At 39.2% G+C, this 23,395-nt stretch overlaps 3 protein-coding genes across 7 annotated transcripts in view; 2 read left to right on the top strand and 1 right to left on the bottom strand.

Moving 5' to 3' along the window:
• The window catches only part of agap2 (ArfGAP with GTPase domain, ankyrin repeat and PH domain 2), a 29,833-nt gene extending 23,877 nt beyond the window's left edge, over positions 1-5,956 (top strand). For 3 of the 5 annotated variants that reach the window (XM_032559653.1, XM_032559629.1, XM_032559644.1), the window contains 8 exons: positions 551-676; positions 763-885; positions 1,114-1,173; positions 1,383-1,534; positions 1,967-2,057; positions 3,220-3,442; positions 3,980-4,238; positions 4,917-5,956. In XM_032559653.1, the coding sequence (XP_032415544.1) occupies positions 551-676; positions 763-885; positions 1,114-1,173; positions 1,383-1,534; positions 1,967-2,057; positions 3,220-3,442; positions 3,980-4,238; positions 4,917-5,129 (1,247 nt within the window). In that variant the 3' untranslated portion in view covers positions 5,130-5,956. The remainder of the gene's footprint in view (positions 1-550; positions 677-762; positions 886-1,113; positions 1,174-1,382; positions 1,535-1,966; positions 2,058-3,219; positions 3,443-3,979; positions 4,239-4,916) is intronic. The other 2 variants (XM_032559659.1, XM_032559637.1) reach the window with 1 other exon arrangement.
• Positions 5,957-6,916: 960 nt separating this feature from the next.
• zbtb39 (zinc finger and BTB domain containing 39) lies at positions 6,917-14,933 on the top strand. The gene is made up of 5 exons (XM_032559660.1): positions 6,917-7,046; positions 8,803-9,386; positions 9,827-10,301; positions 10,844-11,197; positions 12,057-14,933. Exons 2-5 carry the CDS (start codon positions 8,836-8,838, stop codon positions 12,936-12,938), a joined length of 2,262 nt encoding a protein of 753 aa, XP_032415551.1. The 5' UTR covers positions 6,917-7,046; positions 8,803-8,835; the 3' UTR covers positions 12,939-14,933.
• A 1,667-nt stretch (positions 14,934-16,600) lies between these two features.
• ackr5 (atypical chemokine receptor 5) lies at positions 16,601-21,121 on the bottom strand. Its single transcript, XM_032559661.1, has 2 exons — positions 20,519-21,121; positions 16,601-18,127 (listed from the first exon to the last, which is right to left on the bottom strand). Exon 2 carries the CDS (start codon positions 18,122-18,124, stop codon positions 17,036-17,038), a length of 1,089 nt encoding a protein of 362 aa, XP_032415552.1. The 5' UTR covers positions 18,125-18,127; positions 20,519-21,121; the 3' UTR covers positions 16,601-17,035.
• Between the last annotated feature and the right edge of the window lie 2,274 nt (positions 21,122-23,395).

Below are 23,395 nucleotides of genomic sequence, written 5' to 3'. Positions count from 1 at the left end.
TATAAATGTCGCAGTTTAAAGCTAACTATTCAGTTAGCAGGCTAAATATTTATCTTGCTAACCAAATATTTTAGTTGAAGCAAAATATTTACATTGCTAATTAAATATTTAGCTTGCTTACTAAATACTTGTTTGAAACTTACATTCATAAATGAATGAAAAACAATAGTAAGTACAATATAGTGCCTCTATTGGTGTTTCTGATGAGGCAACATGAAGCTAAACACAGAACCTACAGAGAGCTGCTATTTATAAAAAAGAAAAAGAAACATTTAAGACAAACAACTATTTCCATTGACTGATTATTTCACTTATAACATGACATTTTTTCCACGTTATAATTGAAATAATCTGCAAGTGGAACCAGTACTTTTTAAAATCAATATTAAGGAATTATTGAATGAAAACAAGCTAAAAAGTTGCTTGTAAGTTTGTTTTGTTCTAAGTAACTAGACTAAAAATACTTGGTATGATTTGGTGTTTTTGCAGTGTCTCTAGGTGAAATGTGTTCTTACTACATGATAAACAGAAAATCTTCACCTTCTCTCAGTTCCTCAGTTGTGTCCGTCCACTCTGTCCGTCGCCGACGAGCGGTCCGGCGCTTTGTCGCCACAAGGGGGCGAGAGAGGACTGCAGCGCTGCCCTTCATCGCTGTCCGCTAAAGCACAAAGTGTTGGCAAGTGTAGCGCACCAGATTCAACCTCGAATGTCTGCCACCGCCACAGCAACTGATTATCTTCTTTTCTCCTTTTTTAATGTCAGACGGCCTTGAAGGGACGGCCGGAAAAGATCCGGGCCAAGCGTCTCCCATGACTGACAGGAAGAAGAACAGGAGGAAGAAGAGCATGAATCAGAAAGGGGATGCAGCTGTTGGCCAAGCTGATGGTAATGTCGCTTTTCCGGCGAAATTATCTGAACATTTTGGAAATTTTCCGCTTTACTGCACACTACAGATTATTTTGTTTTACTATAAACAACTTATTCCTAACTGTCTGTCGTTCCAGTCTAAAAATGGATTATCAAATATCTGTTAAGATTTCTTGACAGCTTATTTCCCGTCTCTCTGTTTCTCTTTTTTTTTCTTTTCCCTTCTGCGTTTCTCTCGCTCTGCAGCCAAACGCAAAATGTGGAAATTAAAGAGCTTTGGTAGCTTGAGAAACATTAATAAGACAGGTAACACATGAGGGTGCAGAGTCTTTCCATCCCAACCATCCCAAGCATGTGTTCATCCAAATAACCCCGACATCTTTCGTTCTTCACCTCTCAGACTTTAAGCCATTTTGTGTTTGTTTTTGATAAATCTCCACAGATTATCCCACTATAACCGTGTCCAATTTGTGCCCATGTGACCAAAAGTTGTATTTGTTTTCTTGTACTTGCAGAGGAAGAGAATGCAGATTTTATTATAGTTTCCTCTACCGGCCAAATGTGGCACTTTGAGGCGCAGAGCCTGGAGGAGAGAGATTCCTGGGTGACAGCAATAGAGAGCCAGATCCTGGCAAGCCTGCAGTCCTGTGAGAGCGGCAGGAATAAGGTAAATAAATAAATACATTTTTTAAAAGAAATAATTCCCCAAAACACTGGAACATGCGTACTTTCTAAAGAACAGAAAAGCAGAGGCATGTCTCACAAGATAGACTATAAATTGTACCAGAAGTTATTGTGAAAAACGATAATATTGTTGTATTGAGACCATTTTCAAGTAATATAATGGTACACTGCAAAAGCACAAAACCTTACCAAGTAATTTTGGTCTATTTTACCTTTAGTCTTCATGTTGGACCCTGATGGGTGTCCAGTTGTCTTCCTGTGTGGCTGAACTTGTAGCTCTGCATCTAATTTAAATACATTTGCTCCAGATTAATATATTTCTGCAGCAAAACAAGAAAATCAGTTTCTCTGAGGTCAAATGTCGCCCAGTTTTGTGTCTTGTGAGACTGAAACGAGTGATGCTTTCTGTGGCCAGGCACGGAGGAGCAGTCAGAGCGAGGCCGTGGCACTGCAGGCCATCCGAAACACCAAAGGAAACAACCTGTGTGTGGACTGTGAAGCATCGAGTAAGTTCACTTTAAACACGGCAAAAACACTGAATATTACCAAGTATTTCTAGAACAAAGATCTTAGTACTTGTCAGATAATAGAAAACTAACTTACAAGTAACTTTTCAGCTAGTTATAGGACAGGGGTGTCCAAAGTGCGGCCCGCAGGCCATTTGCGGCCCTCTGGAGGATTTTTGGTGGCCCAAATGGAGCAAATCTGGCCTGCAAGCGTAGGTGGTTGGTGCAGATACACTTTTTCAAAAATTTTTACAGATAAATAACATCTTCTTCTGGGAATCTATTCACAAAAAATAGATTCCCATTTATTAACAAGGTTGTTTCATTCAACTTAATTTTAGACTAACTTGAACCATAAATGTTGACTCACTTTTTCCCAAAAGCGAATCTTATTTCTTGTATAAGAAAACAATCAAGCCAAAAAATTATAAACTGTGGGCCTTTTTGTGATTTTCTACAAAAATCTGACTATTTTCTTCATTTTACTAAAATCAGAATTGTTTTGTTTGTTGTTTTCATCTTCATGAAACTGTCTTGGGAAAACAGAATGTTTTCAGTCAGAGACTTCTTCAAATTTGCTGTAATACAGACTGCTACAGGAGCTCTTTCCTGCCAACATCCATCACTCTCTATTTGAAGAATCTGAATTAATATTAATATGAATAACAACAACATTTAATTTCCCTTTGGGATCAATAAATAAAATATTTTTGAATTTAAATTTGAATAATTATTGAGCAGGTAAAATAAAAAAGGCCTCAAAAGTTTATTTTAAAAATGCTATAATTTTTTTTAAAACTATTTTTGTTTCTCCAAGTTCTTTCAATTTAATGACTTGGGACCTCATTGCAAAAGGTTTGGACACCACTGATATAAAACCTTGTTTTAAGTCATGAATTCCTTAATAATGTTTTTTTTTAAGTTCTACTTCCACTGATAGATTTTTTGACTTAAACCAAGACATTTTCTACGTGTTATAAGTGGAACTAGTTTTTTTTATTTATCAAAATGAAGAGATTAACCTAAAACAAGCTCCTTTAACATGATGAGAAGTTACTTGTAAGTAAAGTAGACCAAAAGTACTTGGTAATATTTTGTGTTTTTGCAGTGTTATGTTTTTGCTTCAGTGCTGCAACCAGCCTCACCTCTCTTGTCCCTGCAGATCCCACCTGGGCCAGTCTGAACCTGGGCGCCCTCATCTGCATCGAGTGTTCGGGGATCCACCGGAACCTGGGGACCCACCTGTCTCGCGTTCGCTCGTTGGACCTGGACGACTGGCCGGGGGAACTCACACAGGTTCTGGCTGCCATCGGAAACCACATGGCCAACAGCGTGTGGGAGAGCTGCACCCAGGGCCGGACTAAACCCACGCCGAACGCAACACGGTGGGTTGAACCAAACCAACAACTAACCAACATGGTTTAGAGTTTCAGTTTGGTAAATAAACCTTTTAATACCAAAATGGGTAAATAAAAGCAGCCATTGTGCAGCGCATACAGCGGTAAAACCAGTTGACTGAACTTGCTGGAGCTCAGCTTGGGTTGCTAGGTAACAGCAGAACTCGGCTGGGGTTGCTAGGTAACGCAGTGCTGGTCGAATGTGACTTAACAATTGTTATGTTCTTGGAACGGTTTTGAAACTTGCTGCCAAAAAACGTCTGGATGTTTGTTTTTTATATTGCTTAGGCTGTTTTTAGAAGCAGTAGAGAAATAAATGGAAGTACAAAAATGTACAAAAACTCTTTAAAATTGAGCATTAGTTGCTGAAAAGCTAAAAAATGTGTCTTGTTGAGTCTGCAAATTATCTTTAAAAATTAAATATTATACCAGAATAAAAAGTGTGTTCCTCACCAGAACATGGAGGTTTTCTCTACGCTGTTCGATGTTTTCATGTGCGGTCCTGTGATGTTTCCGTGTCACCAGAGAGGAACGAGAGTCCTGGATCCGGGCAAAGTATGAGCAGCGAGCCTTCGTTGCTCCTCTACGGCCGGGCTGTGAGGACAGCGTGCCGGTGTCGCTCCTGTCCGCGGTGACCGACCGGGATCTGCCCCGGCTGCTGCTGCTTCTGGCCCACTGCACCAAGGAGCAAATCAACGCACAGCTGGCCGCCACGCCGTCGCGTACGGCTCTGCACGGCGCCTGCCAGCTGGGAGACGTGGTCATGACCCAGCTGCTTGTCTGGGTGGGTGTATTTATGTTTTTACTGCCCGGCGCTAGTCTGAAAGAAACCTTAGATATCTGGTAATGTTTATTTTTAGAAGAACAAAAGAAAAGAAGCCGAGCCGCATCTTTTCAAGGTTTAAAGCAACAGAAATGAACTGTAACGCTGCTGTTTTTTTATGAGTAATCAAGTTTCACTGAGAAGAAAAATAAAATGAAAAACTTCTTTTGTGGCACTTTTTGCTCTCTTATAACAAAAGAAAGAGAAAAACAGATTTTAATCCAATGGATTTTGCTCAATTTATTATCCTATATTAACTATTAAATCCTTAAAGGAGCAATATTATCCAAAGTCAACTGTTTTTGAGCTTTATATCATGTTATAATCCTATTCCCTCATTAAAAACAAACCTAGTGTCGCCTTGATTCTTTCATGCATGGTTGAGAAAGCCTTTAATCTCCATGGCAACCATTCAGCCAGTGGAATGTAGGCGGAGTTTCTGAAAGAGCAGGAGTTTCTTAAAGAGACAGAGGCTCAATTTCAAGTTGTTAAATTACATAGTTAAATTTCATATCTACAACATTTTTGTAATAACTGAAGGCAACATGGCTCTATAAAATGGCTCTTTATGCCTGCAAAACACATAACTGCCCCTTTAAGGAATTTTAAGTGTTTCCTCTTGTATTTATTCTCTCACAGTATGGAATCGACGTGAAAGCGAAGGACAGCCAAGGTCAGACGCCCATGATGATCGCCAGAAAAACCGGGAGCAAAGGCTGCATGGATATTTTGCTCCAACACGGATGCTCCAACGAAGCGTCCCCCACCGCCGCCGCCGCCACGCCGGTCCTCTCCCGTCGCTCCAGCACTGCCAGCCTGGGCCGGACCAGCTCCAGGAAGTGGGTGTCGTAGCCCGGACGTACCGGATGGACGCCCAGAAGTTCATGATGGGACGAAACAATGTAATGGGGAAAAAGACAGAAAAAAAAACAGTTACTGAAGACTGAATAACATATCAAACAACGTGAAAGCAATATTCATCTGGTGAGTCGATCACAAACGTATTGCTGAAATGCCGTCCTGTAGAGCCGTAGCCGTCTTCTGTCATTCTTAGCACAGCCAGTCTGTTCGCTTCAGTCCCACTTCCTCCCGATGAAGTGCAATAATCCAGCTGTGATGATGAAGAGCAACAGCTTTAAGTGTGAACTGCATCAGCTGACAGCGCGCTCATCATCTGAGGATTTTTCTTGTGACTGGACCAAATTTTTGTTTTTCTTTGGCTTTAAAAACAAAACCTGAAAATGAATCGGCAGAGAAAATACAGCTGGAAAAACGAAATCTTTGTTCCAACCAGAGATGCAAAATCTATACAACACCTGCAATGTTCAGCGAAAACGCACCCAAAGGGACACAGCTTTGTAAAAAAAAAAAAGAAAAAAGGTTTTGTTGAAAATATGTTGGGTTTGTTTTTCATTGTCTTTTATAATTTCTTATTGCCGTACATTCCACGAAGCGCAGTGAGCAGATGTGAACATGCAGTATGTAACCACGTGTTGAAACATTTTATTCTGGATCGCAGAGACGACTACATGAAGATGCTACTCACATTTATATTACTGTTGTGTATTGATCTCATGGTTTTAAAAAGTCAAGTACGGAGCAGTTTGGGACACTTTGTGAATCATGTGAATTACTCATGACTTAAATGAAAATAAAAACATTTTTTATTAGCAATAACAGGATTGTTTTGTTTGTCTTTCCCTTCACAGTTTGTAATCTTGCCCTTCTGAATTGAATTTCCTCGTATGTTGGTCGTTTTTGTTTATTATGGAGGCTGTTAGTGGTTTTAAGGAGTTTATTGACAAAAATGTTATTATTCTTGAGGCATTACACTGGAAATCAAATAAGGAGAAGTATGGGACACGATTGTTGAGGCTCGCTTTCTTTTCTAAAAAAGAAATTACAGATTCCTGAAAATATCTATAAACTGACTTTTATCATCCCTTCTGTGAGTGTTAGAGCCAGGCTACAGAGATTTTTAAAATTGTTTAATTATGACAATATAATTATAATAATAGCAGAATAAAGACACTATTTTATCACTTAGGCTGGCTTTAATATTTCATTGTAGAGCTGACCTGATTTCAAAGTCAAAATAAATAGATGCTTTAAAACACACCTGTCAAACAAGATGGCTGCTTTGGTTGCTGAGATCAGTCTGAACTCAAGGAATGCATCGGTAAAAAGAAAAAACGTTTTACAAAACTGAAATCTTCAAAAGTAAAACAAAAACTCGATTAATAAATAAAATCAATTTATCACCCAGCTATAGTCGAGGTCACAAACTAAAGAAAACCACATAAGGAAAGTGTGTGAAAAAATAATCTGTTTTGAAATTTAGAGATATATGTTGTGGAGTGTCAAATTCGGTATATGTGATGTCTAGAGATCTATAAAAGAGTTTGTGTCTAAAGATAAACAGGTATTTTTCTCTGAGGTTTGTTGTGAAACAGGCCATAGACTGAAATAAATTCCTTCGCTGTTTCTCTGAAGCCTCTTTCTTTCTTTCTTTCTTTCTTTCTTTCTTTCTTTCTTTCTTTCTTTCTTTCTTTCTTTCTTTCTTTCTTTCTTTCGGTTGCTTTTTTTGTCTGCAGCGCCACCTCCAGACGGTAGAGGGCGACTTCTCCGGTCCAGCCGTAGCGTCATACGTCATAAATGTGCGACTGCTCGTCAAAACTGTGCTATAATTAACGTGGAGAGCCACCTGAGTCTGTTTGAAAACAAAGGAAAACAGGAGCCTTTTCTCAGCTTAGACGTTGTTTCTAATGGGTGAGTCTTAATAATAATAATAATAGTAATGACAATAACAATGATAATGATGTTTTATTGACGTAAACCGAGCTTAAGCGGCGGGTTTGAGGTGTTTGTGAGCGGAGATGTCTGAATGTGTCTGAGCTCCGTTAGTTTTATCCAAAACTGCAGATCGAGTTCTATAAAAATTGATTTATATCAGTTTATCTTTAAAAGTGAAGCTCATATATTGTATAGATTTAATTTAAGTATTAATTACTGGTTATGTTGTATAGGTAAGGCTTGTTGCTGTAGCTGGTTTTGGTCCACTGTATTTAATTTTGGAGCAATATCTCTCTTGAAAAGCTTTATGGAGGTTCTGGTTTCATTTCCGAGCAGAACTTGGCATCAGCGCGCTGAAAGAACCGATACTGGGCTGATTTATTATAAATCAGCCAACTGGACGGACCTAAACCTCACTGAGAATCTGAGGTTTGATCATGTCGAGAGAAAGTCGAGCTGAAGAGCCACTAATGAAGTAATCTGAAGCCCCTGTTTCTAATCCAGACTATTTGAAGTGCAGTAATTCATGCAAAAAGAGCCTTGACTAAGTGTAACAGAGAGAAAAATGTGTGTATATGGATAGGATGATTGAATTTTGCCCGAAATAATAATAATAATAATAATAATAACAGTAGTAATATGTATTTGTGGTGAGATTTTTAATCGATGCATATGTTTAGAACCACCTAGTGGCGTGATGAGAAACTGCATGCAGCGGGTCCTTCAGGCGCTCTCCCGGCTTCCCCCACCAGGATTCTGAGGAATGCTGGTGGAGCTGTGGGGCCACTTGCATTCAATTAGAAGTCACATTGTGAAGATTGATTTATCCTGTGTCATACTAGTGAAGAAGGTGACACTGGTGCTGTGACGAATGAGGAAGGTTACATAAGTACTGAATATACATACCATATAGTAAACAGAAATACTTTTCAGTAGTGCCACATTTAAGTTCTTAAAATACTTTTTTTTTCTTCTTCTGGTGAATCTCCCACAAATTCTAGAATGTGTTTTGCTTTACAATCAGGTCAAATTGCAGTTAATTATCCTTGCATATTTTTCCACGTCAGTTTTTCTCTCCACTCAACTTTCCATTGATATTTACAGAAGTGTTTAACTGTTAGAGGTTGGGAATAAATCGATCAATTGGATAAAAATTTGCGCATTTAAGTCTTTTTATAAAATATTAGGAATGCGTAAATGATGCAAAAGTATTTCATTTTTTTAAACAATAAAATAAACGTTTTATTGTCTAATATGCAATGACGGCGTTCTTTTGGTGAACGCTTGAACATTTCTAGCAAAGAATGCATCTTCAGCAAAAGAAATATGTTTAACGTGAAACTTTCAGCACTTTCTGCTCAACTTCTCAATAAAGTATATTCCATGAGATTTTTTAAAATTTATTTATTTTTCTATAGAATTTGAACCAGTTGAAGCTAAAATGATATTTGAGGAGTTCTGGATAGAATAAATCTACAAACATGCTTTTATTGATCTTAAATGTAAAATGTTTTTATTTTTATACAGTTTTGGCTTAATTACTGCATTGAGTGTGTTGTTCTTTCAGTAATTGGTAATTTTTCACCTTATATTCTGCAGTTAACAATTAATCATTTACTAAATTAGCAGATGATTATGTTCATAATTGATTAATTAACCCTGCATAATAAATCAGCTTTTAGGGAAGAATTGCTGCAGTGATGAGCTCACCTCTGTTCGTTTTTCTCTCCAGGAGGTCAGTAGGAGGTCAGCGGCGGCAGCAGGGATGCGGATCCAGCTGAAGGGTCCCGGCCACGCCGCCACCCTGCTGGCGGAGCTCAACCGCTGCCGGCTGACACGTCAGTACTGCGACGTGTTCCTGCAGGTCGGCAGCCGAACGTTTGCGGCGCACCGCGCGGTGCTGGCCTGCGCCGGCACGTACTTTCACAACCTGTTCAGCCGGGCGCCGACCACGATGTCGCCAGCGTTTTCGCTGGAGTTTGTCTCGCCGGCCAACTTCGAGAAGGTTCTGACGTTCGTCTATACCGGGGAGATCCTGATCGACCTCATCGACGTCGGCGTGCTGTACGAGCTGGCGGAGAGGCTCGGCGTCGGAGAGCTGGTGCGGGCGTGCCACGCCACCTTTCCGGACTTGCAGGTTTCTGCTAAAGCGGGTCGAGACGGAGAGCTGCCGCTGGACTCGGGGTTGATCGGCGGCGGTGCGACCTCTGATCCATCGTTGTGCTCCTCCGCAGCGTCCTGCTCTTCCCTCTCCTCATCGGTCGGTCAGTCTGCGGCGCCGACACCCGCCGCAGCTCCTTCACCTCTTTTCCAGAGGTAGGTAGAGAACACAAAAATTGTATTTGAGTAAAAGTAAAAAATATCCATCCAAGAAATTACTCGAGTAAAAAATATTTGGTAAAACGTCGACAGAAGTACTGAGTAACTGATCAAATGATCAATAATGTAATATTTAAAAATTACATCATCAGACAGATCAAAATATAAAGTTAAGTGGGAATTCTGATATTTTAACAATGAAAATTACAATAATTCATGTAAGTAGCAAAAAAATTAAATCAGGCAAAATATTTTTTTTCTAAATCAGTTTCTTTCAAAATAAAACTGAAACTTTAGGTTAAAACATGTTTGGTTTTCATTCAGTGGGAAGAAAATCCAGAAATTTTACTCGTGTAAGAGAGTAGAAATACTTTATAATAAAATTACTCAAGTAAATGTAACTAGTTACTGCCCCTCTCTGCTCTCTTCCAACCAAGAACCGGCAGGTTAGAAACCCAGGAAGCAGGTCTGACTCTGGACCTGAAGGCCGAAGACTTCCAGTCCCACATCGGTTACGGACAGATGCCGAGCCGCCCGGCGCTGAAGCTGAAAACCGAGCAGAGCTGCGACGACTGCGTGACGCGATGCAACCCTGCGCCCTCTGACCTCTGCTCCCTCCCGGACTCCTCCGCTCAGCTCGGACCCGAAGCGCCGACCTCCTCCTCTGGAGAGCCTCCAGCCAGCCTGCAGGGGGCGCCGGTGACGAGCAAACAGGGAGACTGTGTGCTGATGTTTGAGGAGGTTGAAGCGAGGGAGAGTAAAGGTGAGATGGAGGAAGAGGAGTGGCGACAGCTGGCTGGAGAAATAATCGAGCTGAGCGACGATGAGACCTACATGGAGGAGGAAGATGAGGAAGATGATCTGGTGTGTGTGGAGAACGGCGCAAGAGACGAAGGGAGCAGGAGCGGCCTGGTAAACACGGTTTGTTGCTTAGCGGCAGATTAGCATCACACTTATGATTAATAGGATTAAAAAGAGATTTAAAAAAAACAAGGAAGTTTTGAGATTAATCTGACATTTTCTAGAATTTTTTGGAGATTTCTGAGTTTGAAAAGATAAATAATTGCTAGAAAAATGTCTGTGATATAAATTTCAGAAGTTGTCTAGAAATAACAGAAATTTCTAAGTTTGAAAAATAAAACTAAACAAGGAAGTTTAAAAGCAAAAAAATACTTTTGGAAAGTTTGAATTCGACTTTTGTAAATTTTGTCAGTTAAAAAGTCGAAAAATGTCAAATTCTATAAAATTTCAGAAATTAATCTACAAATTTTCTACCCGTCTTTTTGGCGTAATTTTACAAAAAAAAAATTCTCTCTACAATGACCCTAATCCGCCGTCGAAATTTTGGAACCTAAAGTCAATTTAAAGTTTCCTTTGAGGGTTAAAGGTCAACGGAGCAGAAGCAACTGCTTGATTTTGTATGTGTTTTTTTTGTGTGTGTTTTTCTCCTGCAGGTGAGCAGAAACCAGCTGTCGTGTAAAGCCTGCTCTGCGCCGCTCCCTGCAGACCCGGTCGTGGTGAAGCGACACGCCGAGGCTCACCTGACGGAGCTGGGCCTCTGCCGGCTGTGCGGCGCCTCGTTCCCGGACCGGGCCGCCGCCGTGGCCCACTCCCTCTCCCACGTCAGCGTTCAGCTCTTCTCCTGCGAAATGTGTCGGCAGGAGTTCTGCAGCCAGAGCAAACTGCTGCGCCACCACCACCAGACGGCCGCTACCTACAGTATCCCGCAGGGGGCGCTGATGAGCAGCGGACAGGGCTCAGAGCTGAAGTGTGCGGTGTGCACCAAAACCCTCAGCAAGGACTTCCAGGTAAATGTTAAAGATAGACATGTGAATATATTAAGACAAAATTTAATGGGTTTTGTTGGAGTTTTTTGTGATAAATTAAAATAAAGTGGTAAATAATTGAGAAAAATGTTCATAGAAGTATACCTTGTTTTTTTTTTTTCTTCCCTCCAACATCTGGATACAAGCAGACTATTTATTAAAAGGATTTTTTACTCATAAGAATAAGTAAAAAAGACACAATCAAAATAAGATTTTTAAAATTGAATTTATCAAAAAAAATGTAATTAATGTTTATTTAAAATTTTAATGAAACAAAAATTTAAATTACATTTTTACGTGTTTTGCAAAATTCTCATTTTGCATGTTTTTGTACTTCCATTTGGGTTTGTACTGCCTCTACAGCCAGATGTTTTTTGGAGTCTGAAAAATTATTCAATTCAAAAAGATCCCGATTGTAACGTCACGGATCGGCAGTTTCCCTCGTTACCTAGCAACAGGAGCACATTTGGTCAGCTGGTTTAATCGCTGCATCTGTTATACAATGGCTGCTGGAAAAGACAAGTGTTTTGTTGTTGACTTGCCATCCTGAAACCACTTGCTGCATTCTTGTTGGTTGTGCAGGAGGCTCCACTTCTGCTCTTCAATTTGCAGCCATTTTAAACATTGAGTTGAGGGCGTGGCCAGAAGAATTTGGATTTAAAGTGACAAGACGCCTAAAACAGCTCATTCTGACTAAAATCTCTATAAGAATGATTTGTGCAGAAAAAATGTAATAAACATGCTTTATGCCGCTCATAGACCTATCTTAACCTGTTCAAGGAACCATAGTGGGTCACCTTTAAGGCTTTATGGTTATTTTTGTGCTTCTGTTCCTCCCCAGACGCTCAGAGACCACCTGCTGAGCCACGTGTGTCTGCAGACCCTGACCTGTGGGGTCTGCCACCTGCCTCAGCTCTCTCTCTGTTCCCTGCTGTGGCACGCCCTCACCCACCTCTCCCTGCCCGTCTTCACCTGCCCTCACTGTGCCTGCTGCTTCGTAGAGCGCCCCCTGCTGGACAGACACATGGCAGCTCATGCCGACGAGGCGGCCGCTAAGGAGAAGCAGCGTCTGGCGCACAAAGCGGAGGAGATGCATTGCTTCCTGTGCCCACAGACGTTCGTCTCCTCCTCTGCCTTCCAGCTCCACCTCGCAATGCACACCTCAGAGTCCCTGAACGACGGCGGCGGCTGCCTCGGCAAGCGGAAAGCCGACCACTCCCTGGACTGTCCTCCATCTTCCTCTTCCTCGTCTCCACGCGACGTCGGCGGCCTCTCGAAGATCAACCTGGGTTTGGGGATGGCAGTCGGCTTCAGCGTGCCGGAGAAGCTAGGCTTCCCGCCCGCGGCGGGGCAGGACAGTACCGCCATGGACGGGGGCGTCCGCGGGAAGTGGTACCGCTGTCGCTACTGCGGCAAACGCTTCGCCCACTCGGGGGAGTTCACCTACCACCTGCGGATCCACACCGGAGAGAAGCCGTACCAGTGCAAGGTGTGCCTGCGGTTCTTCAGGGGCCGATCCACCATAATCTGCCACCTGAAGACGCACGCCGGCGCCCTGATGTACCGCTGCACCGTCTGCGGACTCTACTTCTCCACCCTCAAGCTGGTGTCGTCGCACATGGAGCTACACAAAGGCCACCTGCCGGCCGACTTCAACATCGAGCAGACCTTCATGTACAACGACCATTCCAAGGAGCCGCTGCTGCCCGCCGGCGACGCCTGATACACTGACAACACTAAGAACAGAAGATTTCAAATTAATCTCAGAAATTATCTGCTAAAACATGGAGATTTCTGAGTTTGAAAAGTCAAAATGTGATGGAAAAAAATCTGAAATTTTTATATTAATCTCATCTTGAAAAGCAAAATAATAGAACTTTTTTAGTTTGAAAGTCAAAAAAGTTTTTGAAATTAAACTCGAAATGTTCTAGAGAAACATGAACATTTTTGAGTTTGAGAAGTCAAAAATTTACCAGAAAAAAATTTTAAAAATGGATTTCTGAGTTGTTTTTTTTTGTGGAAATTACTAAATTTTTTATTACTGTTTTTATTTGTAATGGCCCGTCAGCCTCTGCATTTTATTCTTTCACCCATTATTCAATCAGTTTGTCCAGTCAATCGATTTATTCGTTTGTCTGTTTAATCATTTGTTTGCTCATCTGCTGGTTTACTTATCCATCAGTACATCAATTTATCCCTTTTTATCCACCCATGTCTCTGTTTGACCGTCTGTTAATCCATTTGTTCAGCTGTTCATCACTCATCTATAATGGCCAGAAGGTGCAAATGACAAAATGAACTGCAATAGAAAAACAAATGTAACGGAAAATGTTGCAGTGGAAGAAAAAATGCCACAAATGGCAAAACAAAAACGACTGAAACTACCAAACGCCACAAAACAGAAATGCTCCAGACCACTAGGGGGCGTCAACCACCAAATCAGATTCCAAGTAAAGATTTTATGATTTAAATTGGATGTCTAGAAGAAACTCTAAAGAGGAAAATGTGCATTTTACTTTTTTTTTTTTTTTTTTGCTGCATTTTCACTTTTCCCTCCATTTCCAGGAGTTGCAGCATTTTTTTTTGTTGCATTTTTGCTGTTTGTGAGTTTTACAGTTTGCATCATTCGTCCAATAATTTTGCAAACATCTGATAATCAGCAATTAATTAGTCAAACTGTTTAAAATTACCTTTTGATTTTTTTGCCCAAAATAAAAACACTTTCACAGCAAAATTAGGAAACTGTCAGAAAACATAAGCTATAATCAAACACTTTTTGCATTATCTGGAGGATCCATTGTCGTAGTTTGTATGTGGTTTTGTACTTCTGTGTTCGTTTTTGGAAGAAAGAACAGTCAAGTTGCACTTTTAGGTTCTGGTTGAGGTGAAAAGCCAACAGAACCAACTGGAATATCTCATTTCTCATGTGCCTGTTGAAGAATTAAACGTGTTTTTATGTGTATGAATAAATCCTTTAACTCTTTGTACGACGCTGGTGACCTTACAGAAGGCCAGTCAGGTCCAAACTGAAGCTTTTGATCTCTGTTGAAACACAGAAAGCTGTTGTCTTTATCAAAATTAATCTATCTAAAAGTTGGGTTTTTATTGTCAGTGAGTGATATTTACACTATTATTAATATATCTTATCATTGTAGCATCCAGAACTAATGGTTTCTTATTTTTTGTTAGTGTCCTAAAGTTAAATTTTTTTTAAACTTCAGTTAAAGTCAGAAAGTGCATTTCTTATATATTTTTCTGACTTAGCAGAAAGGAATCTGTTTAGAACGAGGAAGCCGTTCATCCTGTAACTGTCAACGCGTTTCTGTGATAAACGCCTGTCTTAACTCATATTTATAGATATTTATTGTTTTTATGCCTTTATACCTTTCCATATTGCTTTGTTTTAAAAATGAATAAAATTGATGCCTCTAGGAATATTGTTTCCTATGATTTATCGCTGTTTAGAGTGCCATAAAATCAATCCGTCATCAAATTTCTGCTGATGAACTTGTGGAAAAATGCTGCTCAAAGTCAGTCTATCCTGGCCTTTGACCTCTTTAGAGCCTGGTCCTTTCCTGCTATTGTGCCAACCTGTGAACTGATGCTCCTCTCCCCCCTTTTCTTTCCTGCCTTCTTATCTTCTAACATTCCAGAAATTGAAGTTAATGTTATAAAGATCAGTTGAATGGCTTGTGAAAATAAACACAGCTTCCTAACATGTTGCTCAGCATCTTTGATCTCTCCAATAACACTGACTAAAGAGCAAAGTTTTGCTTTCAGGCACATATTGTACACCTCAAATCTTCTTTATTTTTCTGTAAACATTCATGTCTGATGAAAATAACAGCTAAATAAATTTTCAAACCAAAGAAAAATGTTGATTTTAAAGGATAATTTCTTACTTTTTATACCTAAAATTAGCCTGATTACAATACAACTTGTTGGTAATATTTGGTTCTTGGCTAAATGCTATTAAGTATAGAACTTGATGTTAATATAGCTTGTACTGTTAGCATACAGGTGTTAGGAAATTATGCTATCTTTCACATAAAGATAGCATCTTGCTGTTATCAGTGGATATTTAGTTAATAAATGAACTAGACTGCTAAAGTTAGCATTTTAACTGAAACACAGAAGTTACTTTAGTTTTAGCCTTGATAGTTAAAGTTATCCAAAATTTAATGTTCAGTACACATGCTATATTTTATCTAACTATAAAACATAAATTTCAGTTAGCAAAATGGAAGAAGCTAATTCAGTTTAGCTAACATGCTGTTATTATATGCCAACTTTTTGGCATTTTTGAAAATAAAAGAATTGCAATTAGAATAAAGGAAAGTGCTATCTATTCAATTCAATAAATAAAAACACTTTTATTAATCCCAAAGGGAAACTAAATGAAACTAGTATATTCCAAGCGTCTTTAAGAGTTGTGGTGTATGGTTATTCTGTGGACAGGAAGGATTCAGTCTTGGAACGAGTGTGAAAAACGCTGTAGAACATGTTATCAGCTCAGTACCGACAATATTCCACAGCAATGTGTCCTAAAGCCAAGCAGAGACGCTGAAGTAGGGGATAAAATCGATGGAGGAGACAGTTTGAACTTCTTCCTTCGCTCTGTTCTTTGGTCCTGCTCTGCATCCATGTAGCCTCATTTGAAACTCCTTCAAGGTTAAAAAACGTAACTAAAACAACCTTATTGCCATGGTTACGCATCATAACTTAAGTTAGGCGGATATTAGCAAAAACTAATTATCTAACTTCATAGAATTTCTGAAAGCAAAGTTGAAGTTTGCTACTGATAGCTAACATGCTAACAGAGCATGCTAACAGAGCATGTTAGCTAATGTTGGATAAAATGTTACCGTAACTACCGCTAATGTTATCTAATATGATTTCTATCTTGTTCTAATATATGTCTAAAACATTTACTAGCAAACATAGTAAAATGCCAACGTTCCAAGTAAGAAGTAAAAAAAATGCTAATAACGTTCAAAACGAGGCTAAACTAGCAAACAACGGATTAATTTAGTTTTCAAATACTTTCTAAAGTAAAAGCGTCACCAACTCAAATGTAGTTTTATATGCAAAGTATTATTTTTGAAAAAAAGCAAATTAAGAAATCTGTTAAAATTTAATCAATTAACTTCCAAATAAAACGTTTGTTTACTGCAAAACCACGTTTAATATCACCTAAATGTTGAAGAATTAATTTTGCTGGCTTTTCAAAATAAAGTTAACGGAGCCTTTTCATAACAAAGGTGAATTATTATAAAGCTGTGTTCCAAATTTCGGAGTCTTAAGGCATGGACATTAAAATGCCATTGCAGTTTTTCTAGTACATTGATGTTGATTACAGATTTTCCAATTTAAACAGAGACAGTCGATGTTTAAAGTGTTTTTTATTCCATATACACAGATCATTACCACATCAGAAATGTTAAATAAGCATATGGTGATGTATGCCATGATTTTATCTGCAAATAAACAGCTGTATTTTGTTTTTAAGTTTAGAATTTCACAAGGTGTCTGACTCTGCAGATGTGTTGTTTACACACATTCCTGGTGTGGCACTGTTCTTCCTCTTGTGTTGGAAGATTACAGACATTGGCTCAAGGTCCTGTGGGAGCTGAGCAGCTCTGCAGGAAAAACAAATATTTCCTGCCCTGCTCTACTTAAAACTGATGACATTCATGCATGGATAATAAGCAGGAAGTGGGATATGAGAGGAAGTTGTGTCCATTAGTTACCTCTGCTATACGCCAAAGTCCAGATTTTGCTGAAATAACTCAAAATGTCTGATTCCTGATTATCTTTTCCTTATGACCCGACGTCAGACTGGCTGGTGCTCGCGTTACTCATCTTCCTCTGCCTCCCTGGGTCTTCTTTGCCCCCATTGGGAGTATTGGGCTTCGGCCCCACTTCCAGCTGTTCCACCATTTGGTCCTTGGGGATGTAGCTTATGACAGTGTTGATCAGGTTGCGGCGAAAGCTCTTGCTCAGGAAGTTGTAGAGGAACGGATTGACGACGCAGTGGAAAAGCGAGAGACCCTGCACCACAATGAAGGAGAAATAGAGGACTTCCACTACGTTGCAGCTAAACATGAAGGGGTCGAGATCGTCAATGATCATCAGCAACATGACCAGGTGGTAGGGCAACCAGCAGACGACGAACACCAGCGAATACACGTGGACCAACCAGACGTCCCTCCGGCCCTCCACGTCCGGGGCGGTCCTGACCGCCCGGGCGATCAAGACGTTGCAGGTGATGATGATGGCCGCCGGGCCGAGGAACTGGAAGATCGTACAGAGGAAGGCAACGGAGACGAACCACTCGGTGAAGTTGTGCTCAGGCAGCATGTAGCAACCCGGTTCGTCCCACTCTAGGATATCCACATGGACGTTCTCCAACAGGGCCAAAAACAGCGACAGCAGCCACAGACCCCCACAGATGAGCCACCGCTGGCGGCCAACGACGGGGAGCAGGGTGGGCAGCGATGGTCTGGTCAGCGCCAGGTAGCGCTCCAAGGTCATCAAGGCCAGGAAGAAGGAGCTGCTGTAGAAGTTGACCACGTAGATGAGGTTGGTGACCTTGCAGAGGAAGCTGCCCCACAGCCAAACCTTGTCCAGGGTCACCTCCATCATGAAGAACGGCTGGATGACTATCACCATCAGGTCCGATAGGCTCACGTTGATGATGCAGAAGAGGACCCCGCTGGCGGAGTGGCGGCGCCGCCAGTTGACCCAGACAACCAGCAGGTTCTCCAGCAGGCCCACCATGAAGATGAACAGGTAGATGAGGAAGAGGGCAATGCGCCTGTAGTTGGCGTCCAGCTCGATGGTGCACTCATAGATGAACCACGGCGTGCCGTTCAGGAAGTCCAGCGAGTGGTTGTGGTCGAAGGTCATGGTCTGAAGGGAGGCAAAGGAGAAATGCTTCATATCTGGACTCAGTTTTGGTTTAATCAGAGTTAATCTGATTAAACGTCTCAGATGTTACGCAACCGCAGACGCTGGAGGGGCGGCGGGCGTGCCGAGCAAAATGTTAGGAAAACTGCAGCAGGTTTAATAATAACCACACTGTAAAAACACAAAACATCACCAAGTATTTTGGTCTAGTTTCTACTGCCAATACCTTTGAACAGTTTTAAAAAAGACAAAACTAACTCACAATTATCTATCATAGGGAGATAATTTCACTAATAAGACATGGTTTCCATTTTATAAGTGAAATAATCAACCAATGGAACTGGTACTTTTTAAATTAATCTAAAAGATTAAATACATTTTTAAATAAGAAAATAAACATACAATGCTTTAGTAAATTTGAACCAGATGAAGCTAAAACTCAAATGCAAAAAAAAAAAAAAAAAAAAATATATATATATATATATATATATGTTCTTTCAGCTATTGGCCTTTTGTTGAGTATATATACTCTAACAATAGATTACTAAATTAGTTGACAATTACTTTAATAATCGATTAATCACAATTAATCGATTGCACTAAAAACTAGACAGAAATACTTGGTCATGTTTTGTGTTTTTATTTAACTTAAAACAAGCTCTTAAATTTTGCTGAATAAATACTTTTAATTGTCAAATTTTTAGTGCCTTGAGATATTTGCATCAGAAACTAGACCAAAGATACTTGGTAATATTTTGTGTTTTTGTAGTGTAACAACATAAATAAATAAATCTCTCCTTCCCGTGGCATTCAGCAATCTTTCCTGCTTTTCTAAACTGTCAACTAATTTTGTACATTTCAACAACTGAACAGTTTAAAGTAATGCTAAATGAATACTAGGCCATTCTGCTGTGACCTAAACTAGCTCTGACTGTATGCAATGCCAGGATTACTACTTGTTTCTCTCCATGTTCATCTTTGCTGAAGAAAAGAATCTCAAGAGCATGATGCTGCCACCACCATGTTTTATAGTGTGAATTTAGTTTTTAATGATAGATTTCATCCCTACTTAATTTTTCAATGTCTTCCACATGTTTGCCTTTTACATGCCTGAGCTTTTTAAAACTTTCTTTAAACTACGAATTTGTTCCATGAAGACACATTTTTGGATTTCTGTTTAGATAAACAGTCAGTTTTGGCTTTAACACTCTTTCTATGTTCAGCTGATGGATTGAACAGAATTTTTGAGATGTTTAAATCTTCAGGAACGTTAAATTACAGACAGATATACTAGAAAAAAAACTACAAAAAGTTGCATTTTAACTGTAAAACTTCTGTAAACTGAAAACTGCTGAAAACATTGAGCTTGCAGGTTTCAACTGCAGTAAACACTGTCAAAGTAAAGGCTGATCACAAATGTTCTCACATTGAACTTGATATAAAAATATAGAAAGCATATCTAGATGTGTAAACTGGATATCCACACCCAACAAAACTAGCAGCAAAAATGGGATCTTCAGTGTTTGTTCAAGATATCGACTGCAAGAGCATGCCACACTTTTCAGATTTGTATAATTTTCTGTTGGTTTTATCACATAAAATCCAAAATAAAATCAATTTCCTGGAAATGGATAACAGATGTGACCTTTTACACTGCAAGAACAAAATATTACCACATATTCTTGGTTCAGTTTCTCATGCAAATATCTTAGTACACTTGAAATGATACAAAGTAACTTTTCTGTAAGAAATAGTCGCTCGTTTTAAGTAAATATTGTTGAAAAATAAAGTTCAAGTCCCACTGGGAGATTATTTCACATATAATACAACATTCTTTCCATGTTATAAGTTAAATAATTATAATTTTTGACCTAAAACACGCTTTATGTTTTGCTGAAATGTTACTTTTAAGTCAGTACATTTGAAATAAAACAAAACTACAATATTTACACTAGAAATTAGACAAAAATACCTGGTAAGATTTTGTTTTTTGCAGTGAACAGTTGACAACCAAATCTGCACTGCAAAAACACAAAATCTTACCAAGTTTTTAGTGCAAATATTATAGTACACTTGAAATATGTTATAACTAACTTACAAGTACCTTTTTAGTAAGAAATATGAGTTTAAGTAAATAATTTTTTAATATTGATGAAAAAGCACTGGTTCCACTGGTAGATTATTTCAGTTATAAAATGGGAAAAATGTCTTAATAGAAATAAAATAATCTGCTGGTGGAAATATTACTTTTTAATCAATATGAAAGAGTTATTGACTTAAAAAAAAACTCCTATAAAAAATCCAGTGTTAAGGTCAGATTATAAGCATTTTAATGAACATAGCAAAACCTTTTTATCCGATTGAAACATTTCCAAACATGAAACTTCATCCTACCTTTCTGTGGAAGCAGGTTTTCTGGATTTAAACTTGTTCTTTCTTTTTCCTTCTGCAGGTTTTACTTTTCCTCCCTGCCTGGAGCCGACGCCTTCCAGCTCTGATGCTTCGGAGCTGGAACCATCAGATCTGAGGGATCAAGCAGGCAGGAGTCTCTGCCCTCCCACTTCCCATGAACACACAGATAGCTGACAGGACATCCTCAGTTAGCGATGAGAAGAGGGACTGAAGTCCAGGAAAACTCAATAAAACTGATAAAACGCCTGTTTAGCCTTTTCCCCCCTTTGATTTGTCTCCTTAGAGCAGAATTTATCCAAATTTGTCACTTCTTACATAATTCACCTACCATGTATTTTAAAGGGTTTGCTTGTTACATAGCAACAAAAAATAGTGAATAAAAAGAGAAAAAAGTATATGCTAATGTACATCTTCTAGTCACTCAGGTTCTGGGCTTTGACTAAGCCATTCTACGACATGGATGTGCTTTTAATGAAACTTCGAAAGTAATTTTGGTCTAATTTCTAGTGGAAATGTCTTATTACACTTAAAATAATACAAAAACTAACTCACAAGTAACTTTTCAACATGATATAGGAGCTTGTTTTAAGTCAATAATTCCTTAATGCTGATTAATTAAAAAGTAATTGTTTCTGCATTCTTTCATTGGCAGATTATTTCACTTATAACAAGACATTTTCCCCATGTTATAAGTGAAATAATCTGCCAATGAAAGAACGCAGAGTTCATGCAGAATTTTGAAGATTTTCCTTTTATTTCAATGGACAAATAAAAATAGCAGACAAGGTAAAATATCTTAAAAATATATCTGCAGCATTCACACAATCAGGTAACTCGAAGGTAATTTTAATGGACTTTATTTAGTGGCATCATCATGATGGGGACTGAATAATGTCCCTCCAAAATAGGCGAAAGTTTGTGGTTGTAAATTTACAAAATCAGAAATAATTTTTGTGGTGTATGTAGTTTTGCAGGATACAGTAAAAGTAATAGAAAAACCATAAAGGCAAAGATAAAAACTACAGGTGGGACTCGATTAAAACTTTTAATCAAGTTATTATCAGGCTCTGTTATTAATCGTATTTTAATTTAAAACCATATATGGAAAAAATAAGCAATATTTTCAACTTAAAAACAGTGTAGCTGCTAAACTAGTGATTAAATATAAGCTCAACAGTAAAGATGTTTATTGTTTTTAATCTGTTCAGTTATTCAACCATCAAACTGGAGTAATTTAGCTTTGAAGTGTTTCAGGAATGTAGTTTCGTTGGAAATGAATAACTTTAGTCTGTGTTCCTGCTACTAGCATTCAGATGCTGTTTTAGACATTAATAGCTTCGCTCATATGCTAACATAAGCACAACGATAGTCATTTAAGAAGGCAAGTTTAATGAGGAATGATTTTGTTGGCTGTTGCTGTTGTTAGCAGATGTCTTTAGTGCGTTAGATTTACCAGAAACACAATTCAAAGGTTCCGGCTCGGACTTTAAGTTAAAACAAATGATTGCGTTAATAATCAATGCCATTAACTAATCTAAATTTATGCGTCAAAGTCTCAAACCTAATGCAAACCAACCAGTGTAACTAAGTCAGCTCTGATTTTATGGGAACGTGATTCATTTTCAACCAAATTGTTTACATTTTGTAATTTTAATTTCACCTTGAAAAGATAAAACAAAAAAATCAGGCAGAATGAAGATATTTTAGAAAGAAAACTGTGTGTTTTTTTCATGATCTTGCAGGAAGCTGCGGCAAAGAGGCACAAATGTCCTGACAGGAGAGAACAATGCCAGGAAGCTGTGACAAGCTGAGAGCTGCAGCAGCCTGAAGGGTTCTTTAACCTCGAACCGGCTGATTTAAACTGTCCGCCGTCTGTAGTTTCTCCTCTGATTGAAGACGGTGGAGCAGCTCCTCCTGACTGAGCGGAGGTGGAACCGCTGAGCTCAGCATCCCATGGAGATAACGCAGAAACATTTGTGTTGGCCGAGTCCCAGCCTGATTAACGGGGACGAGACTCCCTGGTGTTCTCACTGGATCCCGCAGATCAGCAGCTGACTTGACCCCGCCAAGCGCCCTTCTGCGTCTGTTCCTCGGCCATCCTGCCCGGAGGCCATTGAGCAACTCCACTCGGCCTTTTGGTGCAACAAGTAGGAACCTGTCAGCAGATCTGCTCTCCTCTGATGAAACTGGAAGGAAGCGGTCAGCAGAAACTGACATATCCCGGCAAACCTCGCTGAAGAGGTTCGGGAGAAAACCACGAAACTGTCCGGGGGGCGCCCGGCTACAGAGGGCGCCAAAGAGATCACAGAATAATTATTTCTGGACGGGGATTCGGAGAAAGGAGCAACGAAATGCATTAAATGGCAGCTTCTGGGCTACTTTAGAAGAATAACAGCACTGTTATAGTGATTTTCCACTGTTTTCGGAACAAATGTGGCTAAGCCTTTTTGGGTTTGATATGCTTTTTTGTTTGTTTTTTTTTTAGAAAAAAAAGTCAACTACATTTCTAAATTTGAAAGGACAAAAATTTGTTAGAATAAGAACTCACATTTTCACATTAATGTAAAAAGAATTGCTAGTAAAATAAGGACATTTCTGAGTTTGAAAAGATTAAGATTTGCTTGAAAAACACAAATTTTGAGGATAGTTTCAAAAATTTTTCAGAAAAAAAACAAACGTCTGAGTTTGCAGACAAAAATTTGCTAGAAAAACCCAAATTGAGATTAATCTAAAGAAATGTTGTTGGGTTGGAACAAAAGGAAATTTCTGAATTTGACAAAAATTTGATAACTCAAATTTTGAGATTAATCTCCGAACATTGAATTTAAACCCATTTTGTCCCACTTCTCAAGAATCACT

This window comes from Xiphophorus hellerii, chromosome 1 (assembly GCF_003331165.1).
Source record: "Xiphophorus hellerii strain 12219 chromosome 1, Xiphophorus_hellerii-4.1, whole genome shotgun sequence".
NCBI lineage: Eukaryota > Metazoa > Chordata > Actinopteri > Cyprinodontiformes > Poeciliidae > Xiphophorus > Xiphophorus hellerii.
The sequence above is the reverse complement of the archived record's forward strand: the minus strand, read 5'-3'. Positions and strand labels throughout refer to the sequence as shown.